This window comes from Hipposideros armiger, unplaced genomic scaffold (assembly GCF_001890085.2).
Source record: "Hipposideros armiger isolate ML-2016 unplaced genomic scaffold, ASM189008v1 scaffold_33, whole genome shotgun sequence".
In the NCBI taxonomy this organism is placed as follows: domain Eukaryota; kingdom Metazoa; phylum Chordata; class Mammalia; order Chiroptera; family Hipposideridae; genus Hipposideros; species Hipposideros armiger.
The window spans coordinates 4132729-4156610 of record NW_017731383.1 but is presented as its reverse complement, the minus strand read 5'-3'; the positions used below and the strand labels follow the sequence as shown (position 1 = coordinate 4156610).

Sequence of the window (23882 nt, the reverse complement as noted above, 5' to 3'; positions counted from 1 at the left end):
TGGTGGCTTGGGCTAGAGGTGGTGACAGTGGGGCATGGAGAGAAGATGAAGTTGGGAAATGTTTGGGAGGTGACATCTACTGAGAGGGTATGGAAGTGGCATACACACTGAAAAGTGGGCCTCAGACATGTTCCAGAGGTTTGTCACCAACAAGGCAGCCTGGGTGGGCACAGGCAGTGATGACACCTAGGACAGGCCAGCGGGTCAGGAGATGGGTCAGGCCAGCATGGGTGGGGAGACCTCACCGAGCTCCACATCACCAGGTGATCAGTGTGGGGGCTCTGGGTGGAGGAAGTCTGTGGATTAAGAGGCACAGCGCATGGGGCATTTGGATTGGAGCCGGTGATTGATTGGGAATAGCATCAAACATCTGCGAGTCCAGGACCGTTGGCAGTAGCAAAGCCCAAATACAGTCTTCCCCACCGCAGACACTGCTAGCTGATCCCAGCAATCATTCCTTCCACTCCGGGAAGCCCCTACCAATCGAACAGAATAGATCCACAAAATGAAATCCTCTTGCGATCCCAGGACAGGGGTGGGATTCAACAGTGGACTTTCTGAACCTCTCTGGACGTTTGTAGATCTGCATGTGTTTCGTTGATCCTCAAAAGAACGATGGGCAGTTCACAGAACAGGTGCGTGCATTACTCCTATTTCCTACAAGAGGAGACTGAGGCCTAAGTCCCACAGCTGGTAAAGGACAGGGCTGGCTCCAGTTACGAGCTTTTACTTTCAAATCTTCTTTTTACTCTTTCTTGGGAGCAGTTGTGAACTGGTGGCCAAAATAATGAAGACTACTGAATTAACATGTCTTTTTATTGTGGTAAAATACACGGAACATAAAATTTACCATTTTAACCATTTTTAAGTGTACGGTTCTGTGGCTTTAAGTACATTCACCCTGTTGTACAACCAATCACCATCATCCATCCACAGAATTTTTTCATCTTCCAAACTGACACTCTGTCCCCATTAAACACTCACTTCCCAGCCCCTGGCATCCACTTTCTACTTTCTATCTGTGAACTGGACTCCTCTAAGTATGTCATATTAGTGGAAGCATACATTATTTACCCTTTTGTGTGAATCAACATTTTTATCCTAGATCACACACAATGGAATTCAAGTCATCGCCTGGCTGCCTTGTTGATTCAAACGACATTTTACTGGCTGTCTTTTCTTTATTTTCTATCAGAAAAACAGCATGAAAATCTAGAGTGTCTTGGTTTAACCCATATACTATTTTCATTTAAGTAGGCTGATTAAAAAGAATTTTTTTTTAATCTCCAAGGATAATTTTAAACCCTTCCACAGAAAGAAAGGAAGGACTCAGAGAGTTTTCTATGGCAACTTAATGTCAGAAACCTACTCAAAACTCTTTAGAAAACATTTTCTGAAAAACATTTCAGAAACTGTTTTTTTAAGAGAAGGGCAAGTTGCTGCTGGCTGTTACTCCTGTTTGCAAGTTCTTCTTGATGTTTTTACATATCCACCCATCAAAGAATCACTGAGCTCTTAACTAAACCAGGCACTCTGCTTGGTACTGGCGCAGATCATGTGGGCAAGACCGAAACGGTGCTGGCTTAAGCTTGGGCAATTTAAGAAATGCTATAGGTGTTCCTGAGAGAAGCTTTTCATTGGCGACGCTAGCTACAGTACAATGCCGGAGTGGAGGCAAAAGAATATATTTGGGGCAAATTGAAGATGACTGTTCAGATTCTATTACCTGGGAAAGACCCTGAGGCCTCTCTCTAGAGCTCCTGAATTGTCTACTTCTAAGCCACTGAATATTTCTGACTGCAACATGGGATGGGTCTTTTGACTTTTCAAAAACGTGAATTCAGCCTAAAAAAAAAAAAAAAAGGAAAATGACATATACGCTACCACATGGATGAATCTTGAGGACATTATGTTAAGTGAAATAAGCCAGTCAGAAAAAGACAGATACTTGTATGAGTCCACCTATAAGAGACATTTAACATAGGCAAACTCCTAGAGACAGAAAGTAGAATGGTGGCTGCCGCGGGGTGGGGCAGGGAGAATGGGGGATTTTTGTTCAGTGAGTACTGAGTTCAGTTTTGCCAGATGAAAAAGTTCTAGCAATCTGTTGTACAACAATGTGCATATATGAATAGTTGACGCTACTATACTGTAAGTACACATCAAAAATGGTTAAGATGGCAAATTTTATGTTATGTGTTTTTTGCCACAATTAAAAAAATAAGTCTAGCACAGCCCTCGCCACATAGGAGACTTGATAAATGTTTGCACACAGCAAAAAAAAACATCTTGTGGTCTGAAGTCCTGGCCTCCTATTTTTTTATGCAAATTTTACTTATGGGGTTGGGAAATGGTTGGCTGTTTTCCCCCTTGTTGCCTTTTTGGTATGTGAAATTTAAAATACAGCTGGGAAATATCAAAGTCAAGACTTTTGGAAAGTCATCTGCCGAGTGCCATCTGTTTGCCAGACAAGTCCTGTGTGTCCACCGACACACTGACTTTGAGTCTCAACTCCAGACTGAGGTCAGCCTCACCTGTCCAGTTTCAGAGGCTGACAATAGACCTGCCTCAACTGACACCTGGGGTGCCCTTTTCCATTTACAGAGCACCCCCATATGTGTTTACCTCATTCCAGGCACTGTCACCTCTTTCCCAGGCCTCTAGTATCTTCTCCATGCTTCACCAGGAGGGGCTATTTGCAGAATTGAAGCCTTAGTTAAGGTTTGTTTTTTAAAAATTGGCTGTTCCCACCCACATTCCCTTGCAATATAAATAGAAAAAAAAAGAGGTTTAATTAGTAAGGCAAGACATTCGAGCTATGTCCACTTGATCCTTGAAAAGGAAATCTAAGAGGCTCTTACTATCACTTTTTCAATCCTATATAAGGCAGGTCAGTAAGGTAGCAAAAGCACATCCGTTTTTTTGCTCCTTCAACACTTTTTCCTGATTCTTCCTGGGGGAAAATCTACAACGGTGAGTAGCTGGTGGACCTACCAGGCCCAGGTTGTTCTTTCCAACAGGCATTCACATCGGGCGCATGCATGCTGTGCTCAGGTTTCTCTTTTCCCATGGAGTTGACACCCGGAAGGATTTTGATCACTGGTAGATGGGCTTTTCAGGTCTCTGGTTCCCATCCTTCAGGACAAATCCTCCTCCACAGAAGGTCTGCGTGCAGCACAAGCTCTATCCTTTTCCATTCGGGATTTGCAGCGCCACCTTTCTCTGGCTGGTGTATGAAAATGCTGTTGCAATTGTAACATGGCTTACTTCTGAATGGTTTGTAGATGCCTATGTCAGTGATAAATTATGTAGATATAATTTTCAATAAGACAAAGGAATCAAATCATTCTTTAGGCTGCACTTTTAATTTCATCTTCGGGGTACATCGAGGAGAGGGCACTGATATAAGGGGGCCGGGGTCTTTTCAGTATTTGGTTTTTATTGGGATAGTCTGTCCCGTCGCTTAATACCCTGCTTATCACATTTAAAAATTCTCAGCGAACGCACAGTTTCAGTGGGCCAGAGGGAGGGGGGGGCTCCCCAGGTGTGCGTGTTCCTGCTCACCGTCTACCGGATGCCGTTTATTCTGTGTGAATAGGTGGAAAATGAGCATCACAGACGTCCTTTGTGCTGACGACATTGCAGCAGCCCTGCAGGAGTGCCAAGGTAAAGGGCAAGTGAGACAGGGGCGGCTTTTTCTCAGGTATCTGCACTTCTGGCAAAGCCACAAAAATTAAAATTTGAACTTGGCTGAACATTCATGAGATCGGAGAATTAAACTGTTATTCATTAACTAAAATTATAGGGATATGAGATCGGAGCATAGGATTACATTTCTGTAAGGCGAAAGAAACTAAAAGTGAAAAAAGAGAATCGTGGATGCCACGTAGCTTATTTGAATCCAATGGCTGCATTTCCGCTCACCAGGTGGACCAGTGAGGCTGTGGTCTTGGATAGGCAGGCTGGAAAATGCACAGGGGGAGGCGTCGAGGAGACAGAAGGGGAGATGGACAAATCGAGTGGGGAGGGAAAGCTGAGGAAGGGGGATGGGCAGCAGATGATACTCAAAGCCATGCAGTCTTGGATGCCTCAAAATCTTGGACTTAAAAAAAAATTTTAATAGAGCATCCCTGCAACTCAATGATACTATGAAAACTACTTTTGATAACTTATGTTTTCAGCACCTTGGCCCAAATACAGACTGGGATCCAATGAGCGTTAGAATAACCCATTCTCTGTTCTTCAGACCCAGATACTTTTGAACCCCAAAAATTCTTCCAGACATCAGGCCTCTCCAAGATGTCGGCCAGTCAGGTGAAGGATGTTTTTCGGTTCATAGACAACGACCAGAGTGGATACCTGGATGAAGAAGAGCTTAAGTAAGCTTTGTTCTAAGACTGTCTTGCACCCTGACATTGCTAGTGGGGCTGGGGTGCAGTGGAGGCCAGTTTGCTCAGCATTTCCTCAAAGGCCAGCATGACGCTGGTAATTCGGCAGAGCCTCAAGAATGGGAAGCACATGAGTCAGGTGGCCACATGTCTATCCATGCGAAGCACTGAACGTGGGTACCTAAGGCTGTAGGTGCCAAAATTCACGAGTTTTAGGGTTTTGCTTTGGCAAATGGACTTATCAACAAAACTCTGAGAAAACTTTCAAAACACAAAATGCCCACCATTAGTTTCCACAAGGAAGGAAAACGTTGCTGGCTAGGACCTTGACTAATGATCGCAATTGCTGGGAAAAGATGGTTTGCTTCAAGAGGAAAAAGGGTAAGCGGAGGAAATGCATGGTCTTTCAGAAAATTCCCCTCGATCTTTATTATCCTGTAGGTTTTTCCTCCAGAAGTTTGAGAGTGGTGCTAGAGAACTGACAGAGTCAGAAACCAAGTCCCTGATGGCGGCCGCAGATAATGATGGAGACGGAAAAATTGGGGCTGATGGTATGTTCACCCTATACATAGCATAAACGACTAGCTCAGGGATCATCTGGGGGGCTTGGGCCATGAGATCAGACAGATGTGGGTTAAAATCCCCTTTTCTTAACCTTGCTGAGCCTCAGGGTTCTCATCTATAAAATGGGACTAGAGTGAGGGTGCAAATGATACCTGTAAAGACTCTGGCATAATCCCCGGGGATGTACTGTAGAAGCTGGTCCCGCTGGTCATTGTCTATGAACCAGAAAATATCCATCCCTGACGAGGGGACTAGCTAGTTGCCTGGCCAATTATTTGCAAGACAGCCTCACACACCCTGAAAATAGTGTAAGGATTTCTGCCTATGGTATTTGAGCCCCTGAAAATAAGATAAGGGTTGACATTCTCAAGTGTGTCTCATACTAAAAAGTCTGTAACTTGAGTAGTAAAGCCTCTTAGCTTTCAAGGGTTTAAACAAATGTGCGTTATTGGATATTAGTCCACCAAGTGGACAATATCAGAGAACACATAAATCAATTCAAACACCATTTATGGAGTCTTCTGTGTGCAGAGGCTGATATTCAAATTTTAGCATAATTGCATGGCTTTAGACTTATTTTCGTCAGATTTCGCCACATTGCTTACATGATTTTTATCTACTTTGTGCATGCGACTCAGGAGAACTTATGCATGGTCCTTATGGTGGTATTAATTTGAAATTAACAACTGCTACTTTAGATCCTTACTTTTAAAATATCATCAAAATGATACCACTATAATTTACTACATGGGAGTTAAGGTAGCTCCTATAAATAGCTCAGAAAAATAGTTTAGGTAAGGGAAGATTGATTCGTTTAAACCCAACCATGAAAGAGTTCCAAATAGCCAAAGCTTATTAGTAAACATAAAGTAAATCCTGACTTTTCAATTCCTATTTGTAGCATCCATACATTATTATTGTTGTTGTCTTTCTTTTAGTAATATGAACTTTTGGGGGTAGAGTTGGGGTTCAATAGAGAAAAGTCCTACCCTATTAAATGTTTCCTAAAAATGCAAAATGTACTACAGAATAAAAGAAGAAAATCTCCCATTTCTGTCTTGAACTAACCAGACAAAAAACTGAACTGCCACCTACTGCAAAGCTAATGGTGTTTGTTAAATTAGATTATGCAGGAAGATGAAATGCTGATGACTACCTGGACCTGGAGTCGTGACACTTACATTTTTCTTCCTTTTGTGCCCTTTGAGGGGGCCAGGCCCATCACCTGACAATGTGTTGCACTTCCTTTCCTCTTCAGAACTCTCACTGGCCATAGCATGTACCAAGCCATCTCCACTGACCCTATTCTCGCCTCTTCTGTTCTAGAATTCCAGGAAATGGTACATTCTTAAAGACCCCAGACTATGGAGATAGACACAATCAGCTGGAAGCCCTCAAAGCCCCAGGAATGGGAAACCCCACATCCTCCCCCTAATTTATTTATTAATGTCCCCTGAAATGCTTCTGCGACTTGCTCGTTGTTCTAGTGAGGTAATAAGCCAGTCGTTTATAACTCTTTGGTGGTGGGTATGCCCCGATGACTCCCGTAAGGCCCTCAGCAGACAATGCCTTTAAAAATGATCCAATAAAGACACATTTCTCATCATCTGCTGATGTGTGGGTGTGGTTTTTTTCTCAGCAAGGGAGAGGGATGAAAGCAAGTTGGGGACTTTTAGAAAGATGTCTGGTCCTATCCAGCACAGAGAAAGCAACTCTCTTGTGCATGAGCAAACAAGGAAAACAGGTTGAAAAAAAAGTCACAGATAAATGGCATGGTCAGGCTAGGATTCTCTCAGCGACTAATCCAAGTCTAAAATTAATAGGAAGAGATTTTAGGCAGCATAAAATCACTCTTGCTTATGTGTTTCCTGCTTACTGGGCATTAGATTTCCATGAGAGATTTAAATAAAAGCAAATGATACAAGACAGAAAGAAATGTGAGGCTGCAGTGGGCTGTAGAGCTAAGGAGACTTGCTATGCTAGTTGAGCACAGACTGCTTCTTAGAGGAACAAGCTATCAAAGACGAGCCTGCTCTGACCCAACCTCCTGCGGCCTCTCCCTCCCCTTCTTCAGCCACTATTTTCCTGGCTCTTATTTGATACCACTTGAACCAATTACACCGAGAAGCATCTTAACATTTGAGGCGAGCCTCGAGCCTCGGGGGTCCTGTTACAGGGTTTTCATTAGTGTGGGGCGATCTCAAGCCAGGAAATTCTCATTAGGCTGGTTTCCAGGTGGCAGGTTAAAGCCCTTGGCTGACCCCCGGGGGGGTTGAGGACTCCTGGGAGGACCTGAGGTATTTTCCTGAGAACTAGATAAAAAACTCACACTTTTCACCACAACACCCAAGCTCACGGCCCTGCGCTCTCCTGGATTGCCTCCATCATACTAAGTCACCTAGTGACTTTGAACCCCTGTGTTTTGGAGGGTCCTGTTACAGCAGCTTTTCAAAGTGGGAGGCATGGACTACAAGAAGGCCTCAAGGTGACTTTAATGGGACAGGGATCGACATTTTTTATTTTAATAACCGTGTGTTTATTTTAATATTTTAGTTTGTGAATCCCTCGGAATATAGGCAGCGAGAGGGACTTCCTGGCCACTACTGATGACCTAAGAGCCTTAATTCTTAAAACAATCCACAAATTGCCTTCACATCCACACCACACATGGATACACTGATCCTCCTGTTATTTTCAGTTCATTCTATTCCAAGCAAGGGGAGCCCTCTCAATAACTCAAAGTGATCCTGTATCCCCCTTCCCACGGGGTTCTGGCCACCATACGCCTTGGAGTAACAATGTGAATGATGATACTTTAAAAATAATGGTTGTGAGCTTTTAATTGACGAAGCCATCCAACACCCATTGGAGCAGCAAAGGCAACCTCGCCCCAGTCGAGGTAAAGATGGTGAGTTCCTCTTTCTTTTCTGTCACCAGGAGGGCATCTGGAGAGAAATAAGGACTGGAGGGGTTATACGGAGCACCCAGGGGACGCTGTGTCACTGGGGCGTACTGATGTTCTGACTGTCTTGGGGAAAATGCTTAGAGGACAGATGTATGCAGAGGATAAACTGCCATACACTTTTCATAGATAGAATAATTGTCGGTTATACATGAATTTGGTTCATCCTACTGCTTCAAAAGCATAATTCAAATTACTTTTGCCCATTTCAAATATAGTAATTTTTCACTCTTCCACCCCAGTTTTAGGAAAATTTTAGTCTCTGTCAATAGGCAAGAAGTAGCAATCAAAAGGAGACATCTCTCTGTATTTAACACCCAAAAAGTGTCAGATGGTATGCTTAATTGAAACCCAATAATCCTGTGTTTTCTCATATCAGATTTTAACCATGTTGTTTGGATTTGGGTGTTTTGGGGTGCAGGGGGTGGGTGTTCCACCTCTGAATGCAGGTAACAACAGCTCTGGGCATTTGATCATATTTTTTAATTAGCACTGTTTTTGTTTTTCTGGGTTTTTAAAATTATTTTTCCCAAGTTTAAGTATCGCAGAAACATTAGCATTTCCAAATCCTTGGTGAAGCATGATTTGAAAACAAAAAATGGTTTCAAAATCTACCTGATTTTAGTCATTCTATACATTTCATACAAAGCAATTCATTTTTAAATGGGTCCTATTCAGCATGTGCCTCACAGAAAAAAGAGTAAAAGGATATACAGCAAGACTTAACAGTAGCTACCTGCTGCTGGTAGGATTACCATGAGATAAGGCCGGAGCCTTTCCAAAAGCAGAGCATAATAACTACAGAAAACTAAAAACAGAGATGTAGAATTTACCTGATTATTGTCACGAAGCCAAGTAACAATAAATTCTGTTTTAAAAAAACTCATGCGATGGATGTATCCCACACTTGAATTAATGAAAGCCCTGAGTACTGTGCTGTTCCTGAAATCCCTACTCAGTGCTTTTTAGACTCAATTGTAATTTTACACACTGAGGACAATTTTTAAATGATCATATCCAGAGTCAAATCAAATCTGGAAAACCCCTAAATAAAACTCCAACAATCCAGAAAAGGGATTGATAAGCATCTAAACAACTTTATTTCCATGGTTATTTTCCCTAGTTTCCAGATGACCACCCACCTGTACTCAACAGTGAAATGAAATTTTGATTTTGAAACGAAGGTCTAGATGGCATCATAGGTTACAGCTAAAAAAGTCTGGTGTCTGTTATTCTTCCTAATTGCTTACAAAATAGTGAAGCAACAGTGAGTATAATTTGAACGATTTTTACTTAATCATTTTGGCTTATCACTTGGTAGAGCACTTTATAATTTAATGAAATATGATTCAAGGCCAGCTTCATGAATGTGTTTAACGGGTGAGACTAATAAGAATGATGAAAATACTTCAAATATTACTTGGTATTTTGCTTCAGAACAGCACATGATGAAATAGTTATATGCTTTTTTTAAATGCATAGGTTTCACAGTTCTTTCCAGCTCAAATAAAAAGCGCAGCAAAACAGTGAAGATTTCCGAAATACGTGTCTGTTTGTCCAGGTTTACAAGCTCCATAGTTAGTTCTGTATAACAACTGCAGTTTCTTTTTGTGTAATGAGTACTCAGGAATCCAATTTCAAGCAAAAAACTATCTTCTATCGCTCCTGCCAACGTTAAGGTATGGTATTACCTTGCAAACACTTAAGAAGGCAGATGAAATTGGAATCACCAGGCTCGTTTCCACTGGGCCTGTTAATTTACTCACTGGAAAGATGATTCATTTACATAACGTTTTAACTGGTTTCAAAACGTAACTTTTCTGGTAGGGAGTGGATTCTGACATAATTTTTATAGAACCTCTACAATGAATATACATGGATTCACACCTAATTTTTAAATTGTAAAGTATTTCAAACATTCAGATGAGAATACACAGTGATGTAAACACCTGCGTACCTACCACCTCACTTTATCAAATCTTGGCATGAACTGCCTGGTGGCTTCGTAATACGCGCATGTCAACTTGCTTAGGCTGTAAGTACTCAGTTAGGGTGGGTCACCAAAACCGTTTGCCTGAGATGTAGAGGGCGGGACATGAAGCAGCAGCCAGAGTATTTATGCTCCAGAGGCTGGTGGGGGGTGGTCCCTTACCTGCTGGCTCCCCTCCTTGGTGTGGGGTTCCTTCAGCTCCCAGTTCCAGGTGTGTGTTTCCTTCTGTGACAAAGGACACTTGCTTTTCCTGGCGGACCCTCCATTGTCAGAGTCGGAGGTGTGAGAGACTGACATGGATTCCAGTCTGTCCTCCCAGGTTCCAGCTTGTCCTCACTCTCCCCGTTTACATCCATCTTCCCTTCCTGACTGCCTGCTCTGCGGACTTCACACTTCAGCACTGGATGAAGGCAACAGCCTTACAGAGACTGTCGAACCAGCTCTCACAAGTGCATACCTATAATACATACAGGTACATATATGACTATCTATTACATGGCTACATAATAGTATAATACCTGCAATTAACAACTAAAAATTACATTACATATATAATATACTTTTATATGCATATATATTTTCTACTGGTTCTTATTCTCCAATTGAACCTTGATTTACAGAATTTGCTTCAGATTTTTTTCATTTTTTAAATAAAAAGAATTATACATTTTTAAAGCTCCTTTATAGGTGATCACATGAGAAGATGGAGATTGAGGTCAATTTTCACTGCAGGAGAGACGTGTACCTTCAGAATGAAAGTCACTTCTGAATGACACAGTCTTGGCTCTAAATCAACAAAGAACAGACTGGCCACTTGACTGACGGTCTGTTATTTCTGTCAACAGATGGGAGAAGTAGCCCTCCGTACAGGTGGCCTTAGGGGTGTATATCACACCCAAACCTCTACCCAGCAGCTTCCTCTTGAACTTTTCTATTGCTTGTAAGAGTTTCTTGATGTTTTGGATATTAATCCCTACCAGATGTGCGGTTTGCAAATATTTTCTGCTATTCCATAGGTTGACTTTTCATTTTGTTGATGGTTTCCTTTACTGTGTAGAGCTCTTTAGTTTATTTTTTATTTTGTTGCTTTCACTTTTGGTGTCAAATCCAAAAAAAAATCATTGCTAAGACCAATGTCATCTTCTTCTAGGAATTTTATGGTTTCAGCTTTTATGCTGAAGTCTTTAGTCCATTTTGAGTTGACTTTTGTGTATGGTGCAAAATAGAGGTCCAGTTTCATTCTTTTGCATATGGCTATCCAGTTTTCCCAACATTAATAGAAGAGACTGTCCTTTCCCCATTGTATATTCTTGGCTCCTTTGTCATAAATTAATTGACCATGTGTACATGGGTTTATTTCTGGGATCTCTATTCTGTTCCAGTGATCTATGTGTCTGTTTTTATACCAATATTGTATATTCTTGGCTCCTCTGTCATAGATTGACCATATAACATGGGTTTATTTCTGGGATCTCTATTCTGTTCCAGTGATCTATGTGTCTGTTTTTATACCAATATTGTATATTCTTGGCTCCTCTGTCATAAATTAATTGACCATATGTACATGGGTTTATTTCTGGGATCTCTATTCTGTTCCAGTGATCTATGTGTCTGTTTTTATACCAATACCATATTGCTTTGATTACTATAGGTTTGTAATATAGTTAGAAATCAGGGAGTGTGATGCCTCTAGCTTTGTCTTTGTCAAGATTGTTTTGGCTATTTGGGGGTAACTTGTAGTTAAAATATGAATTTTAAGATGGTTTTTTCTATATCTATAAAAATTACCATTGGAATTTTCATAAGGAGTGCACTGGATCTGTAGACCACTTTGGGTAGTATGACATCTTAACAATGTTAATTCTTCCAACCCATGAACACAGAATATCTTTTCATTTATTTGTGTCTTCTTCAATTTCTTTCATCAATGTATAGTTTTCAGTGCACAGGTTTTTCACCTCCTTGGTTAAATGTATTCCTAAGTATTTTAATCTTTTTGATGCTAATGTAAATAGGATTGTTTTCTTTCTTATAGTTCATTGTTAGTGTAAAGAAAAACAACTGATTTTTGTATATTGATACTGTATCCTGCAACTTTACTGAATTCATTTATTAGCTCTAAGAAGTTTTTGGTGTAGTCTGTAAGGTTTCCTATATATAAGATCGCTTTATCTGCAAACAGAGACAATTTTACTTCTTCCTTTATGACTTGGATGCCTTTTATTTCTTTTTGTTGCCTAATTGTTCTGGCTAGGACTTCAGTACTATGTCGAATAAAAGTGGCTACAAGTGGCTTATCTTGTTCCTGATCCTAGAGGAAAAGCTTTCAGCCTTTCATCATTGAACATGATGTTAACTGTGGGGTTTCATATATGGCTTTTATTATGTTGATACATAGTCCTTCTATACTCAGTGTGCTGAGTGTTTTTATCAGGAAAGGATGTGGAATTTCGTCAGATGGTTTTTCTCCATCTACTGAGATGATCACACGATATTTATCCTTCATTTTGTTAATGTGGTGTATCACATGTTGATTTGCATATGTTGGGAAAGTCAAGAGCAAGTAATGATAGAGATCATTTGTTGAATAATGATTAAGTGCTGGCCACTATATGTCCAACTCATGGTCCCACTTAATTCTTAGTGGAATTTCTTCAAGGAAAGCATTTACTATTATCATTTTATGAATAAGAGATAGAGAGTCGAGAAAGACTAAGTAATCGGCCCAAGGTCCACACCTAGTGAATGATTCAGCTAGGGTTAAGTACCCAGGTCTGTCTCGTGTCCAAATTCCAACACTGTCTCCCTAAATGTGAAGATCCATTCTGCCAGGTTGGATGAGCAGTCCTGTTTCTAAACTTAATCTGTGACAGAGGAGTGTTGACCCTGAGAAAAAATATCTACCAAGGGCTCCGGGTGGCTAACTGGGCCAAATTTAAAAAGAGAGCCTAGAAACCAATGCTAAACAGGGGCCTCTCACACAAGCCACACTCAGGGAGAAGCCTGCACTGAACTGCCTGCCTGTGTCTGAGCCAACCTTTATAAATGAGTTCCTGGAATCCTATTTCAACCAAAGGAACTGAGACTTTCCACATCCAATTGGTGGTGCACAAATCCTCATTAGCATCTTCATTGACCAATCAGGACAGGGCTTTTTGGACCAATCAAACTGAGGACTTGGAGTCATTATTTGCAAGAGAACAGACCAATTACCCACCAGGGGCAGGGATTTCTTTCTATATAAATCAGCTCACTCTGGGTCAAGGAATGCACTTGCCTTGCCCACTGAAGACTGTGTTTCCTGGCTGGAGCTTTGTCACCTCAGCCATCTCACTGAACCAGACGAGAGTGGACCAGAGCAGCAATGTCTCACTGGAGTGTGGAGCTGAGTTGACCTGTCTTGTAAGCCTGTTTTGTAAGCCAAGCCGCAACACTGGGCTGCCTTATCCCTACAGAGCCTCACAGCCTTGCTTTTCTATAGCTGTGCTGTATCGCAATTGAGATGTCTGTACTGAGTCAAGTCTCCTTCACTGTACACCAAATTGGGGGTTCCTGTTGGGGTTGAATTGGCACCAACCACCATCAGCTGACAAGAGACAACCTAAACCAAGGTCGGCTTGAGCTTGGTCAAGCAATCAGCTATGGGGGCTTGAACTCCAAATACCAGCTGTAATGGTCCATTCCAACTGTGTGACAATTCAGAGGACTCAAGAGCAAGTGAATCCTAAAAGCTGGAAAGGGTGATGCCCTGTGTGCCAAGGCTTGGGATTGGCACTCGGGAGAAAGCCATGCTCTGGTCTCGCTTGGTCTGCCCTGAGCCAGAGGAATTGGGGTAAGGTGCAAAGTCGTCGGTTTGGTCTCTCAAACTGGGATAAAAACAACAACAACAACAACAACAACAAAACCTTAAGTGCCCGGAAGGACCCTGTAAATGATGAAGTTGGACAAACTGCAGGCTGAATACGTGTCTGCCCCTAAACTTGTGTCTTTCAACGCATTGAGCTTCCTTGGCACCTTCACGCTCCCTTCTACAAAAACCTAGGCTCCACCCATTTTTCTTTAGACAAGCAACCCTTCCCTTTAGCCAGGACAGAAATCTGGGCGCAAACAAAGAAAGAAATTTCACCTTCGCCTTACTTCTCATATAAAATACACCTGCCCGGGAGCGAATCCACAAGGGCGCGCCAGAAGGAGACGCCGGGCTGCCACTTCTTCTTCCGGGTTGGCGGCGACCACTTCCGGGGGAGCGCTAGCGAGGCGGAAGTGCGGTCTCTGGGCTGCGGCTGTCTCGGGACCGGCGGCGGAAGGAGGCTCCCAAGGTGGGGACCGGGCGGGGATGGCGGCGGCGGCAGCCGGGGCGGCCCAGGAGAAGCAGTTCCCGCCGGCGCTGCTGAGCTTCTTCATCTACAACCCGCGCTTCGGGGCGCGCGAGGGAGAGGTACGCGGAGCCGAGCTGTGCGCAGGCGTCACCCGGCGGCCGACAAGGGGTCGGGGGCAGGGGGGGAGGTGGGGCGGCCAGCTGGCCGGCGTCGGGCCCCGGGAGCTGCGGGGTGCGTCCCGGAGGCGGCCCTGGCCCGCCCAGCACCTGTCACTCTGCCCTCCTTGAGCGTCATTTTGCCGAGGCTGCTAAGTGCCGGGTGTGCGCCCAGCCCCGGGGATACGGCGGGGGCCGGAAAGCGCAGGCTGCATCTGGTCAGGTCCCCGATCAGTGCCTGTGTATTGCATGAAGGTTCATCAGGTGAATCACTCCACACGGGTTGAGTCCGTTTTCTCTTTGCATCGATTCCGGATGAATAAAATTGGGCTTACGTCTCTGTTACTGGAAGTTCCCGAAGCCCGCTGGAAACGTGGAACAAGAGCGGTGGACTGTAGCTTTAAAATAATACAGACTTGTTGGACCCGCAGGAAGTTTTTTTCCGAATTAATACATAAATTCCAGGAGTTTGGGGGTTATTTTTAAGGTGGGGACGGCGACTTCCTCAAAGGATGTCTGGAGCTAGGTTTTGTTGCCAGCCAATCACAATTCTTTTAAATGCTGTTGGTCCGAATGTCCGTGAACCTGCTGGGTTGAATTTGCAGGGAGGTGTAAGTCTATGCACCTGCACGCACACATGCTTATTTCTTACAAGCGTTCGTGTATTTATTGCAAATTGGCATGAGGAAAGAGCTCCAAAGATGGGGTTTCGGAGTAATTGTCTAGTGCTACTTCGGATGACATGTGACTTAACTGAGTATCACAATTGTCTGTCAGGCTGATGGGCGTTATTTTTACAGTGAGGAGATAATTCTTGTTTTTCTAAAATGGGATTTTGGGATTTTTTTTGAGGGGGGGGGCCTTTAGCATGTATGACATGAGAAGTTGACATTAAACTTAGCATTTTCAACAGCTAAGGTGAAAAAAATACTTATATTAATGTGATTCTGTTTCTTCATACTTTAGGAGGAAAATAAAATTTTGTTTTATTATCCAAACGAAGTAGAGAAGAATGAAAAAATTAGAAACGTTGGATTATGTGAAGCTATTGTACAGTTTACAAGGTAATGCCTTTAAATGTGCTTTTGCACAGTGCAGTGAATTCTTACAACTCATACCGGAGAGCTGTCCTCAACATATTCTTTTAACCTTTTTAGGACCTTTAGTCCATCAAAACCTGCAAAATCGTTACATACACAGAAGAATAGACAGTTCTTCAATGAACCAGAAGAAAATTTCTGGATGGTCATGGTATTTACATACATAGTACATCTTTTTTAATTTGTGAAGTTAAGGGTGATCCTTACTGTTAGGAATTTAGTCCTCTGGCTATTGCGTCAAAGTAAAATTATAATACTGTTGGCTGCAATTTTAAAATCAAACTCCTATTCAGTGTATTTGTTCTTGGGACTGTTTTAAGAAATTGTGTTTTTGGTGTTGTGACATATTCAGATTTTTTAATTTAGGGGAAATTAAAAATATAATTGCTTCATTGTATAATTTCAGCTTATCAAATTCTGTAGGTTGTTCGGAATCCTATAATCGAAAAACAAAGTAAAGATGGAAAACCAGTTGTTGAATACCAAGAGGAAGAGTTGTTGGTAATCTGTCATTTTTTTTATTTCAAATTTTTAGAAAAAAATTTATTACTGAGTATGTTGAGTGACTTGCTCAAATTTAAGCTGTGTTGCTTTTGCAAAAGTTTCTCAGGGTGCACATATTGAAGTTTTATGTGTATTGTTTACATTAGCACAATCTTAGAAAAATGTATATGCACCCTATCTCATTAATGCTTCTACTAATCATCTATGTCTGAAGCCCTCCTAAAATTAGGCTTACTGATTTATAATTGAATTTAAACACCTCTACTTTTAGCACACAACTATTGTGGGAACAAGTTTACAAATATGATATTGCTTTGCCAAGAGTCTTTGTACTTCTGCTCTGTAATAGAATTTTTTTTTTCTTGAATTGACTTCTGTGCTATGTCTTTGTGTGTTTGTAGGACAAAGTTTATAGTTCAGTGCTCCAACAGTGCTACAGCATGTACAAGGTAAGTGTAACATTCTTTCTGAATTGAATCTAGCCACCTACCCTTATTTACTGGGGTTGTTTAAAAATAATTCTTAATTCTTTAGATGATTGCAAGGCGACTGTGTATCTGTTTTAGGGGAGGCAATAATGGGGCCTTTGGGACAGTATTGAGGTTTATGCGTACACTCACTGAGTACTGAGCCCTTTCCTATCCCCTGGCCTTGTACATTCCATGTTCTGGGAGAAAATACATACTATGGAAATTTGTATGGTTTAAAAAGTCTGGCTATATTATTTCTGTAAATAAAACTTTGGTATGAGTTGAGGTTAAAAACATGCCCAGAACAGGTGATTTCATAAAAATTAACATTACTCAACAGTGTGTGAATTTTTTGTGACTTATTTTATAACTTAGGCTTTCTCATATACGTAAATGTATTCTATATTTAAAAGGAACTGGGGGAATTAAATAAGCCGAATTAATTAATCTAAAAATAAAAGAAGACCTTGTTATACTGGGTAATCCAAGGGCATAGGAAGTTGACTTTTTAAAATCTTTTACACCATTAGCTCTTTAATGGTACATTTCTGAGAGCCATGGAAGATGGAGGTGTCAAGCTCCTAAAAGAAAGATTAGAGAAATTCTTCCATCGGGTAAGTATTGAATTTTATTTATAATCTAGGTAGTGGTCAAACATCCCCTTAGAGAAGTATACTAACAAGTTTGTTTCTCATATACAAAAAACCCAGAACTTGAAAGGGGCAAAGAGACTAAGATACATTGTGGCAAAACAACCAGTGAGGAGACTCGTTAGACTTGTGTACTCTTGAATCTTTTTCTGACCTGGTGTGTAGGATCTTGCCACTTGTGCACAGCTCCTTAAAACATCTTGAGATACCTCTCGGCTTCATCTGTGTTCCACCTGCATCTATCAGAGTGGGGTTACTCAAAAAATAAACTTACTGTGTGGTGGATTGATTGATTAGCAAAATTTAAACTATTTGGCTGAGTAGCACTTTTTGTGTATTGATTCTGTTCACTAAACAGGTATAATCTATATTGACTGAAGGTAAAAGTTTTTGGCTGTGACACAGACTTTATCACATTAGAGCTTATTAATGTGATTTTTCCTAAGTGATAAATGAATGTCCCTAAAAGTTACCATTCTCTATTACTGTAAATTGATTTTGCATATCTCACCTAACCTCTAGTCAAAATCAGTGTTTTTTAAAGGGATACATCTCAATTTTTCTCCATAAACTACCTTTGATGCCTGTTTTTAAATTATTTTGTTTTTATGAATTACTTTGCTTGTTTTTCACTTTAGTGACCATAATTATTTCCTCCCATACTATCTCCTGATTCTCGTTCTTGTCTTTTTTTGCTCTGCTACCCACCGGCAGGCACAAATGACCATGTGTCCCTTTCCATGATTTCAGTGTGCGATGGCACTGTCTGTCTGCTGTGGAACCACTGTGTGGACCCCTAATGAGGCTACCTTAATTTGTGGAGCACTAGCATAAGGAATTAAATACTTCAAAGAGATAAAACACAATACTGAGTAAACATTAACTAGCTATGTTTGAACTTTATATTTTGAAATTGAATTGAAACTATATTGATGTGAAACTTTGTATTTTCAAATCCAGGTCCCAATGGCTCACCTACTTGTTGGTCTTGTCAGTGTGCTGTTTGCTAGTATGTAATTAATTGTATTATACCGTAAGTTAAGACTAATTAGTTGTCAAAGAGTACTAGTTTCAGTGTATTATTAGTAAGTGTTATACCTTTTGTTTTCCTACAGTATTTGCAAACGTTGCACTTGCAGTCGTGCGACCTACTTGACATTTTTGGTGGAATCAGCTTCTTCCCATTGGATAAAATGACTTATTTGAAAATCCAGTCCTTTATTAATAGGATGGAGGAAAGCCTGAGTATAGTCAAATACACTGCCTTTCTCTATAACGACCAACTAATCTGGTAGGTACACCCTACGGCTTGGCATGTAAAACAAGAAATCTTTTAGGATAATAAAAACAACAGTGACTAGACTGGTAGCAGATTGTCAAGCTGAAACTAATTGCAGGGGGGCTGGGTAGGAAGCATCTATAGATATTGTCAAAATAAAACAGTGATCATTTAAACCAAAGCTAGAGTAACTCTGTGTAAAATTACCAAGCAGGAGAGTTTAAAACTGGTTCCATGAAAGGTGGAGAAAATGTTTTATCAGGCTAGGTTTAGGAATCCTATTTTTATTTTGGTGTGTTTTCCAAAAACATCTTCAAAGGGAAGATGTGGGAAGCATAACTGTCATGTTTTCTTTTAAACAATAGGTTTTAAAAAATATCCAGTGCTATAAAAAAAAGTGCTATAAAGCCAGGAAATTACCTTATCATCAAACTGTTTACATCCTGTAGTAGGAACAAAAACCTAATTTCCCTGTTGAAAGTGTCGATAGTCAAGAAGAAAGAAACTATTACTACTAAATGCTGTCAGCTACCTAAGACTAAAGTCTGGAAAAGCCACTGAATGTGCATCAGACTGCACAGAGGATGCAGCCCTGGGGCGTGGCATGTGGGTCCAGGCTGTTGATAGTGGCTGAGAGTGGTCTGCCTGAGATGACCTGCTGGGACTGAGCAGGGAGCGGCCGGCTGGAAGCCCTCCAGCACCTGTCCCCGGGCTCGGACTTGGCCAAGTTTTGTATTTGTGTTTATGATATCCTGCTTTCTTAAATTGGGGGTGTGGCTATGTTTTAACACTAAAGCTGACTGGGTTCAGCTAGCAGCAGAGGCAGTAATGGTCCCCTGAAACCCAGCCCCTCCCATGCCAAAATTTTGTAGCTAATCTAAAGAAATTTGAATCCATTCATTAAACAAGTTGATGGGGTTTTTTGCCTATGAAAATAATAACAAATCCAGATGAAAATGCACCTCCTTTTTCACTTGAAAAATTGTTTATCAGGTAACTTTATGCTATATTAACTGGGCCTGTTCTAGTTGTCTTCTATGATATTCACACTGTGACAGCAAAATGAAATTCTTAATGCTGCCCTAAGCACAGTGCACATAGTAAGCAATGCTATCTGCCATTGCCTTTTGTAAGATGTTTTTTACTCAGTGTCCTCAGGTCCAGAACAGCACTGTCCAATAAGAATATAATGCAAGCCACATATGTCATTTAAAAATGTCTACCAGCCATGATAAAATAAAAAGAAACTGGTGGAATTAGTTATAATATATATTTTGGCCCAGTATTTCTAAAATATTTTTTCAACAGGTAAATAATATAAAAAGTTAATGAGCTATTATTCTTTGTGTGCTAAACCTTAAAAATCCAGTGTGTGTTTGACACTCATTTCGAAACAACCACATTTCAAGTGTTCCGTTGCTCCTGTGATTGGAAGTGCAGCTCCAGAAGCAATTGCCCAGCACAGAGTTCTTTGTATTACCGTTTTCTACTTGTCGTGAACCCCTCCTCACCGGTACTTATTATGTCTTAAAAGGAAAATAACATCCATCCAGAACCTATTTTGTGTCTGTTTTTCTCCTTTCCCCCTTGCCTCAACTATTTCTGCATAAGAAAAAAGTGGGTGACCTTTCCATGTGTTTGATTTGGAAATTCCATCTGCCTAGTTGGCTGCGAGATAGTTTCAGAGTTGGCATTGTCACAAGCACTACATGCCCCCAACCACTTCTTCTCTTTCTGCCTTACCTTTGGACCCGGAATTTCTCCTTCTACTGGGCAGGAAACAGAACAAACGTGCTAAGGGTATAAGGCTCCCTTCTAGTTTTAGTTGGGGATGAGACATTATGCAAATTGAGTCTTGAAAGAAGAGAGGTGGTAGAGGAAGAGAAAGAGCTGAGAGGGAACTGGAGGAGCCACGTGGGTGGGCAGCACTCGCTTGCCCGGACAGACCAGGCTATCCCTGACACGGAAAGGAGACAGCTCCTGGAACAGAGCATAGAGGCTTGACTTACGTCAAGTTAGGTTTCCGCACACGCTTTTTTCAGTTGTCTTGAACAGAAAAAACGCAGATACAGACTTATTGTTTATATTCCTTCCTAAAAACCGATTTCAGACCGAGGTTGATGCCTGCCAGTCTCAGGATTTTCCCACAAGCTACTTATTCTTGCCTCAGTTCAGAGGAGATGGTTTGCCTGAGGTTGGTTTCTTTCTCTTCCTCCTTTTCGCCTGCACGGAAATCTAGACTATTAAAATCCACATACATTTATTTCTAAGGCAGAGAAGGACCAATTCCCGGCCTACAGCGTACCAGCATTTTCCGGGATGCCAGGTGAAAGAATGTGGCATTACCAAAAAGCAAAGAGAAATCTCCGACCCAACATGCTGCACTGTGGTTATTAAATCCCCCTGAAGAATCCTGCATGAATTCAACCAGAGGATCTAGTCTGTTGTGACTTTTTTTTTTAAACGGCACATAAAATGCAAGACTACAGACTAGTAGCCTTTAGCAGGTCAGGATAAAGCTCTAATGCCGGCACTCAAGCATCATTCATTCCTTCTTGGAATTCTCAGTCAATGAAAGGGCTTCTTGATATAATGTACAAGGAAAAGATGAACTTCATTATAGTCAGAGTAATGGGAAGACAGACTGGGTCCAAACTTTTTTTTTTCTTTTTTTTAGCTGAGCCATCCTGCCACCTGTTGGCAGCTCAGCAGCAGCTCAACTCGGGCTGGGAATCAAACCGTTAGTTGTTCCAAACTTTTAACACGATGCTTTTCTGATGTTTCAGGAGTGGACTAGAACAAGATGACATGAGAATTTTATACAAATACCTCACCACATCTCTATTTCCTAGGCATATCGAACCTGAGGTATGATGGGGTGCTAATATCTTTCTATAGATATAGACAGCCATATTTCCCCATGTATAAGACGCACCCTTTTTCGAAAAATTGGGGGTCTAAAAACTGGGTGCGTCATACAGTGGTTGTATGAGCGCGAAAAAAAGCGGGAAATGCAAGTAAAATCTACAACCACTGTATACGACGCACCCAGTTTTTAGACACCAATTTTTTTGAAAAAGGGTACGTCTTATGCATGGGGAAATACGGTCTATGCATGTGTATGTGTATATATACACAGGTGTGGAGGAGGGTGCAGTAATGCAGCTATGGGGGGGGCTGTTCTGGTCTGTGTTTTACATTACTAGTGTGATATTTAGTGATACTTAGTTGTGCATCCCTTAGAACATAAAACCATTTATGTCAGCTCCTCTCTTTGCAGTAGCAAAGGTATGTTCTTAAGAGGAGCCGTGCACTGAGTAGAGGAAAACTGGGTCTGGGGTAGGGCTCTGGGAACTCCAAAAATGCCAAGGATCTTTGACAGAACAATGGTTGATCCTGTTGTCTTTTTACCTATAAACATGTGATCTAATTTAGAGTAGATATTATATTGCCTGGCTGGCTTTTCTTACTCTGGTACTTAATTTCCCAGTTTTCTGCCAAGAATTGTAAATAGCACCGCAGTGCCCTCCCCAAAGCATCCTTCTGTAGCTTGAGTTGGTTGGAAGTAAAAGCACCCACACCCTCCAAACCATCTCAGTCCAGGTACGCATGTGCGCCTCTCTGGGTCTCCTTCCCTCTACTTTTTTAAAGCCATGACTTGAAACAAGAAACATATTGATAAGAAATTGAAAACAAAGTCTTGAGAAGGGCTTGGTCCTGTGCTTAGTTCCTTTCTAGGTAGTTTAGATACTGGGCTAATGTTTCCAGAATATGTACCAGCTGCCAGACACGGTGCTAAGTGCCCGGCCAGCACGCACCTCCTGACAGCAGTTCTGACAGTGGGTACCTTATCGGCATCTTACAGAGACGAGACCCAAGCTTGACTCAAGGTCCCCCTGCTACTAGCCACAGTGCACACGTGGCATTGTGAACAAACATGGCCACATGAGGTCTTCTGTCAGTAGAAACTGCATATGTGAGAGTTGTCTGTGCATTTTTACTATCAGATTTACTGTATTTATCAATCTTTCATGTACAGTTAAATGCTAGAATTTTATGTAGACTAAAAGAACATCAAAATTTTTTAGAAGAATAACAAATTTTAGCTAACATGACTTGGATTTTTTTTTCATTTTTCTATGCATGTTGAAGTAGGACATCTTTAGCAAAACTAGGAATGTGCTACAAATGTCAATCTATGAGGAATGGCTGAAGGCCGGGACTTTGGTGTGTCAGGCAGCCTTGGGTTTGATGCCAGGCCCTGCTACTTAGGAGCTGTGTGTGTGGGTGAACTTCCATGAACTTGAGTTTCCACAAGTAGAAAATAGGAAGAGGAGTTCCCACAGGGATGATGTGAGATGAAGTGGAGTAACTTATGTCACTGCCTAGCCTGTGCTAACCACATGGGAGATTTCAGTTATTGCTAATAAAGGAACTTAATCAGTGTATGGAATTGAGGGTACAGTGAAGTTATGATAGTTCTTAAATCTCTGCATTCTCTATGTACCTCTGGAATGCCCCTCCCTTTTTTGGGGTGGGGAGGAAAATGGGACTTTGATGCAGAAAAATGGCATGGAGCCAACTAGTGGATATGAATGCTGTTTTTCAAAGCTTTGAAAGACAATGTAATAAGTCATTTCTCAACATTGAATTTGTTTACAGTTGGCAGGAAGGGATTCTCCCATAAGGGCAGAAATGCCAGGAAATCTTCAACACTACGGAAGGTAGGAGTTCTGTTCTTTGATATACAGTATTGGATGTTCTTATCTTCTCATGAACACTGAATTACTTTTGTGCCGCTTTATTCAACACAATAATCAGCAAAGGAACTTCTGTTGTTTCCAGTGAATTAAAACTGTTACTTTTTCTTATTCTGACTTGGTGTTTTCCAATATAGTCTAGCTTCCCCGAAGTGGCAGTATTTTGAGTAGGAATGGAGTCCGTTAATATAGTCCTGTTTATAGTTTACCTAATTGAATTGAGTCATCTCTCTGCTTACTTTGCAGATTTCTGACTGGACCCTTGAACCTCAATGATCCAGAAGCAAAATGCAGGTTCCCCAAAATCTTTGTAAATACAGATGACAGTTATGAGGCACTCCATTTAATAGTTTATAAGGTAACGCCTATTTTTCCCTCCAGTATTACAGATTGATACTAAAGTGACTCTTTCTTGCGGGTGTACACAGCACCTATGCAAACCTCTGGTTTCTCGGAATAGATGTTGGTAGTCGTCATTATTGTAAAACTCAAAATGGGTGCTCTTCGGGAATAGCTAAGTTTATTAACTCCTATTAAGCAGTTTTGCTATTAGTGAAAGACAAACTGTCTAAGGCTGTGACATCCTGCATGCCAGCAAATCGAAGGCCACCAAGGGTGAGGGTTGCCCCTTAGAGCCCCCTGGTGGCCTGCCCACACTTCAGTGAGTGCTGGGTTTGCTCTGATTTAAAAGCTGTGGACTTGTGGACTTGGTCATTCTGTAAGGACAGCCTTGGGGGGGGG

General features: G+C 41.4%; 2 protein-coding genes and 1 long non-coding RNA gene across 5 annotated transcripts in view; 2 read left to right on the top strand and 1 right to left on the bottom strand.

The window, feature by feature from the left end:
* Nucleotides 1–2924: 2924 nt before the first annotated feature.
* On the top strand, nt 2925–7894 carry LOC109380162 (oncomodulin). 2 transcript variants are annotated; one of them, XM_019637459.1, is made up of 5 exons: nt 2925–2973; nt 3599–3666; nt 4247–4379; nt 4830–4939; nt 6279–7894. In XM_019637459.1, exons 2-5 carry the CDS (start codon nt 3606–3608, stop codon nt 6302–6304), a joined length of 330 nt encoding a protein of 109 aa, XP_019493004.1. In that variant the 5' UTR covers nt 2925–2973; nt 3599–3605; the 3' UTR covers nt 6305–7894. The 2 variants fall into 2 exon arrangements, with proteins under 2 accessions (XP_019493004.1, XP_019493003.1); XM_019637458.1 differs by lacking the exon at nt 2925–2973 and having other exon boundaries at nt 3519–3666.
* On the bottom strand, nt 3571–14135 carry LOC109380163 (uncharacterized). Of its 2 annotated transcripts, none has more exons than XR_002123384.1 (3): nt 14031–14134; nt 10067–10361; nt 3571–3650 (listed from the first exon to the last, which is right to left on the bottom strand). It is a non-coding gene; the product is annotated as an uncharacterized LOC109380163 (long non-coding RNA). The 2 variants fall into 2 exon arrangements; XR_002123385.1 differs by lacking the exon at nt 3571–3650 and adding an exon at nt 4275–4359 and having other exon boundaries at nt 14031–14135.
* A 16-nt stretch (nt 14136–14151) lies between these two features.
* The window catches only part of CCZ1 (CCZ1 vacuolar protein trafficking and biogenesis associated), an 18197-nt gene continuing 8466 nt past the window's right edge, over nt 14152–23882 (top strand). Inside the window, exons 1-10 of the mRNA XM_019637445.1 lie at nt 14152–14342; nt 15345–15442; nt 15536–15629; nt 15902–15979; nt 16384–16431; nt 16983–17066; nt 18218–18393; nt 21168–21249; nt 23044–23105; nt 23388–23499. Coding sequence (XP_019492990.1) covers nt 14241–14342; nt 15345–15442; nt 15536–15629; nt 15902–15979; nt 16384–16431; nt 16983–17066; nt 18218–18393; nt 21168–21249; nt 23044–23105; nt 23388–23499 — 936 coding nt within the window. The 5' untranslated portion in view covers nt 14152–14240. The remainder of the gene's footprint in view (nt 14343–15344; nt 15443–15535; nt 15630–15901; nt 15980–16383; nt 16432–16982; nt 17067–18217; nt 18394–21167; nt 21250–23043; nt 23106–23387; nt 23500–23882) is intronic.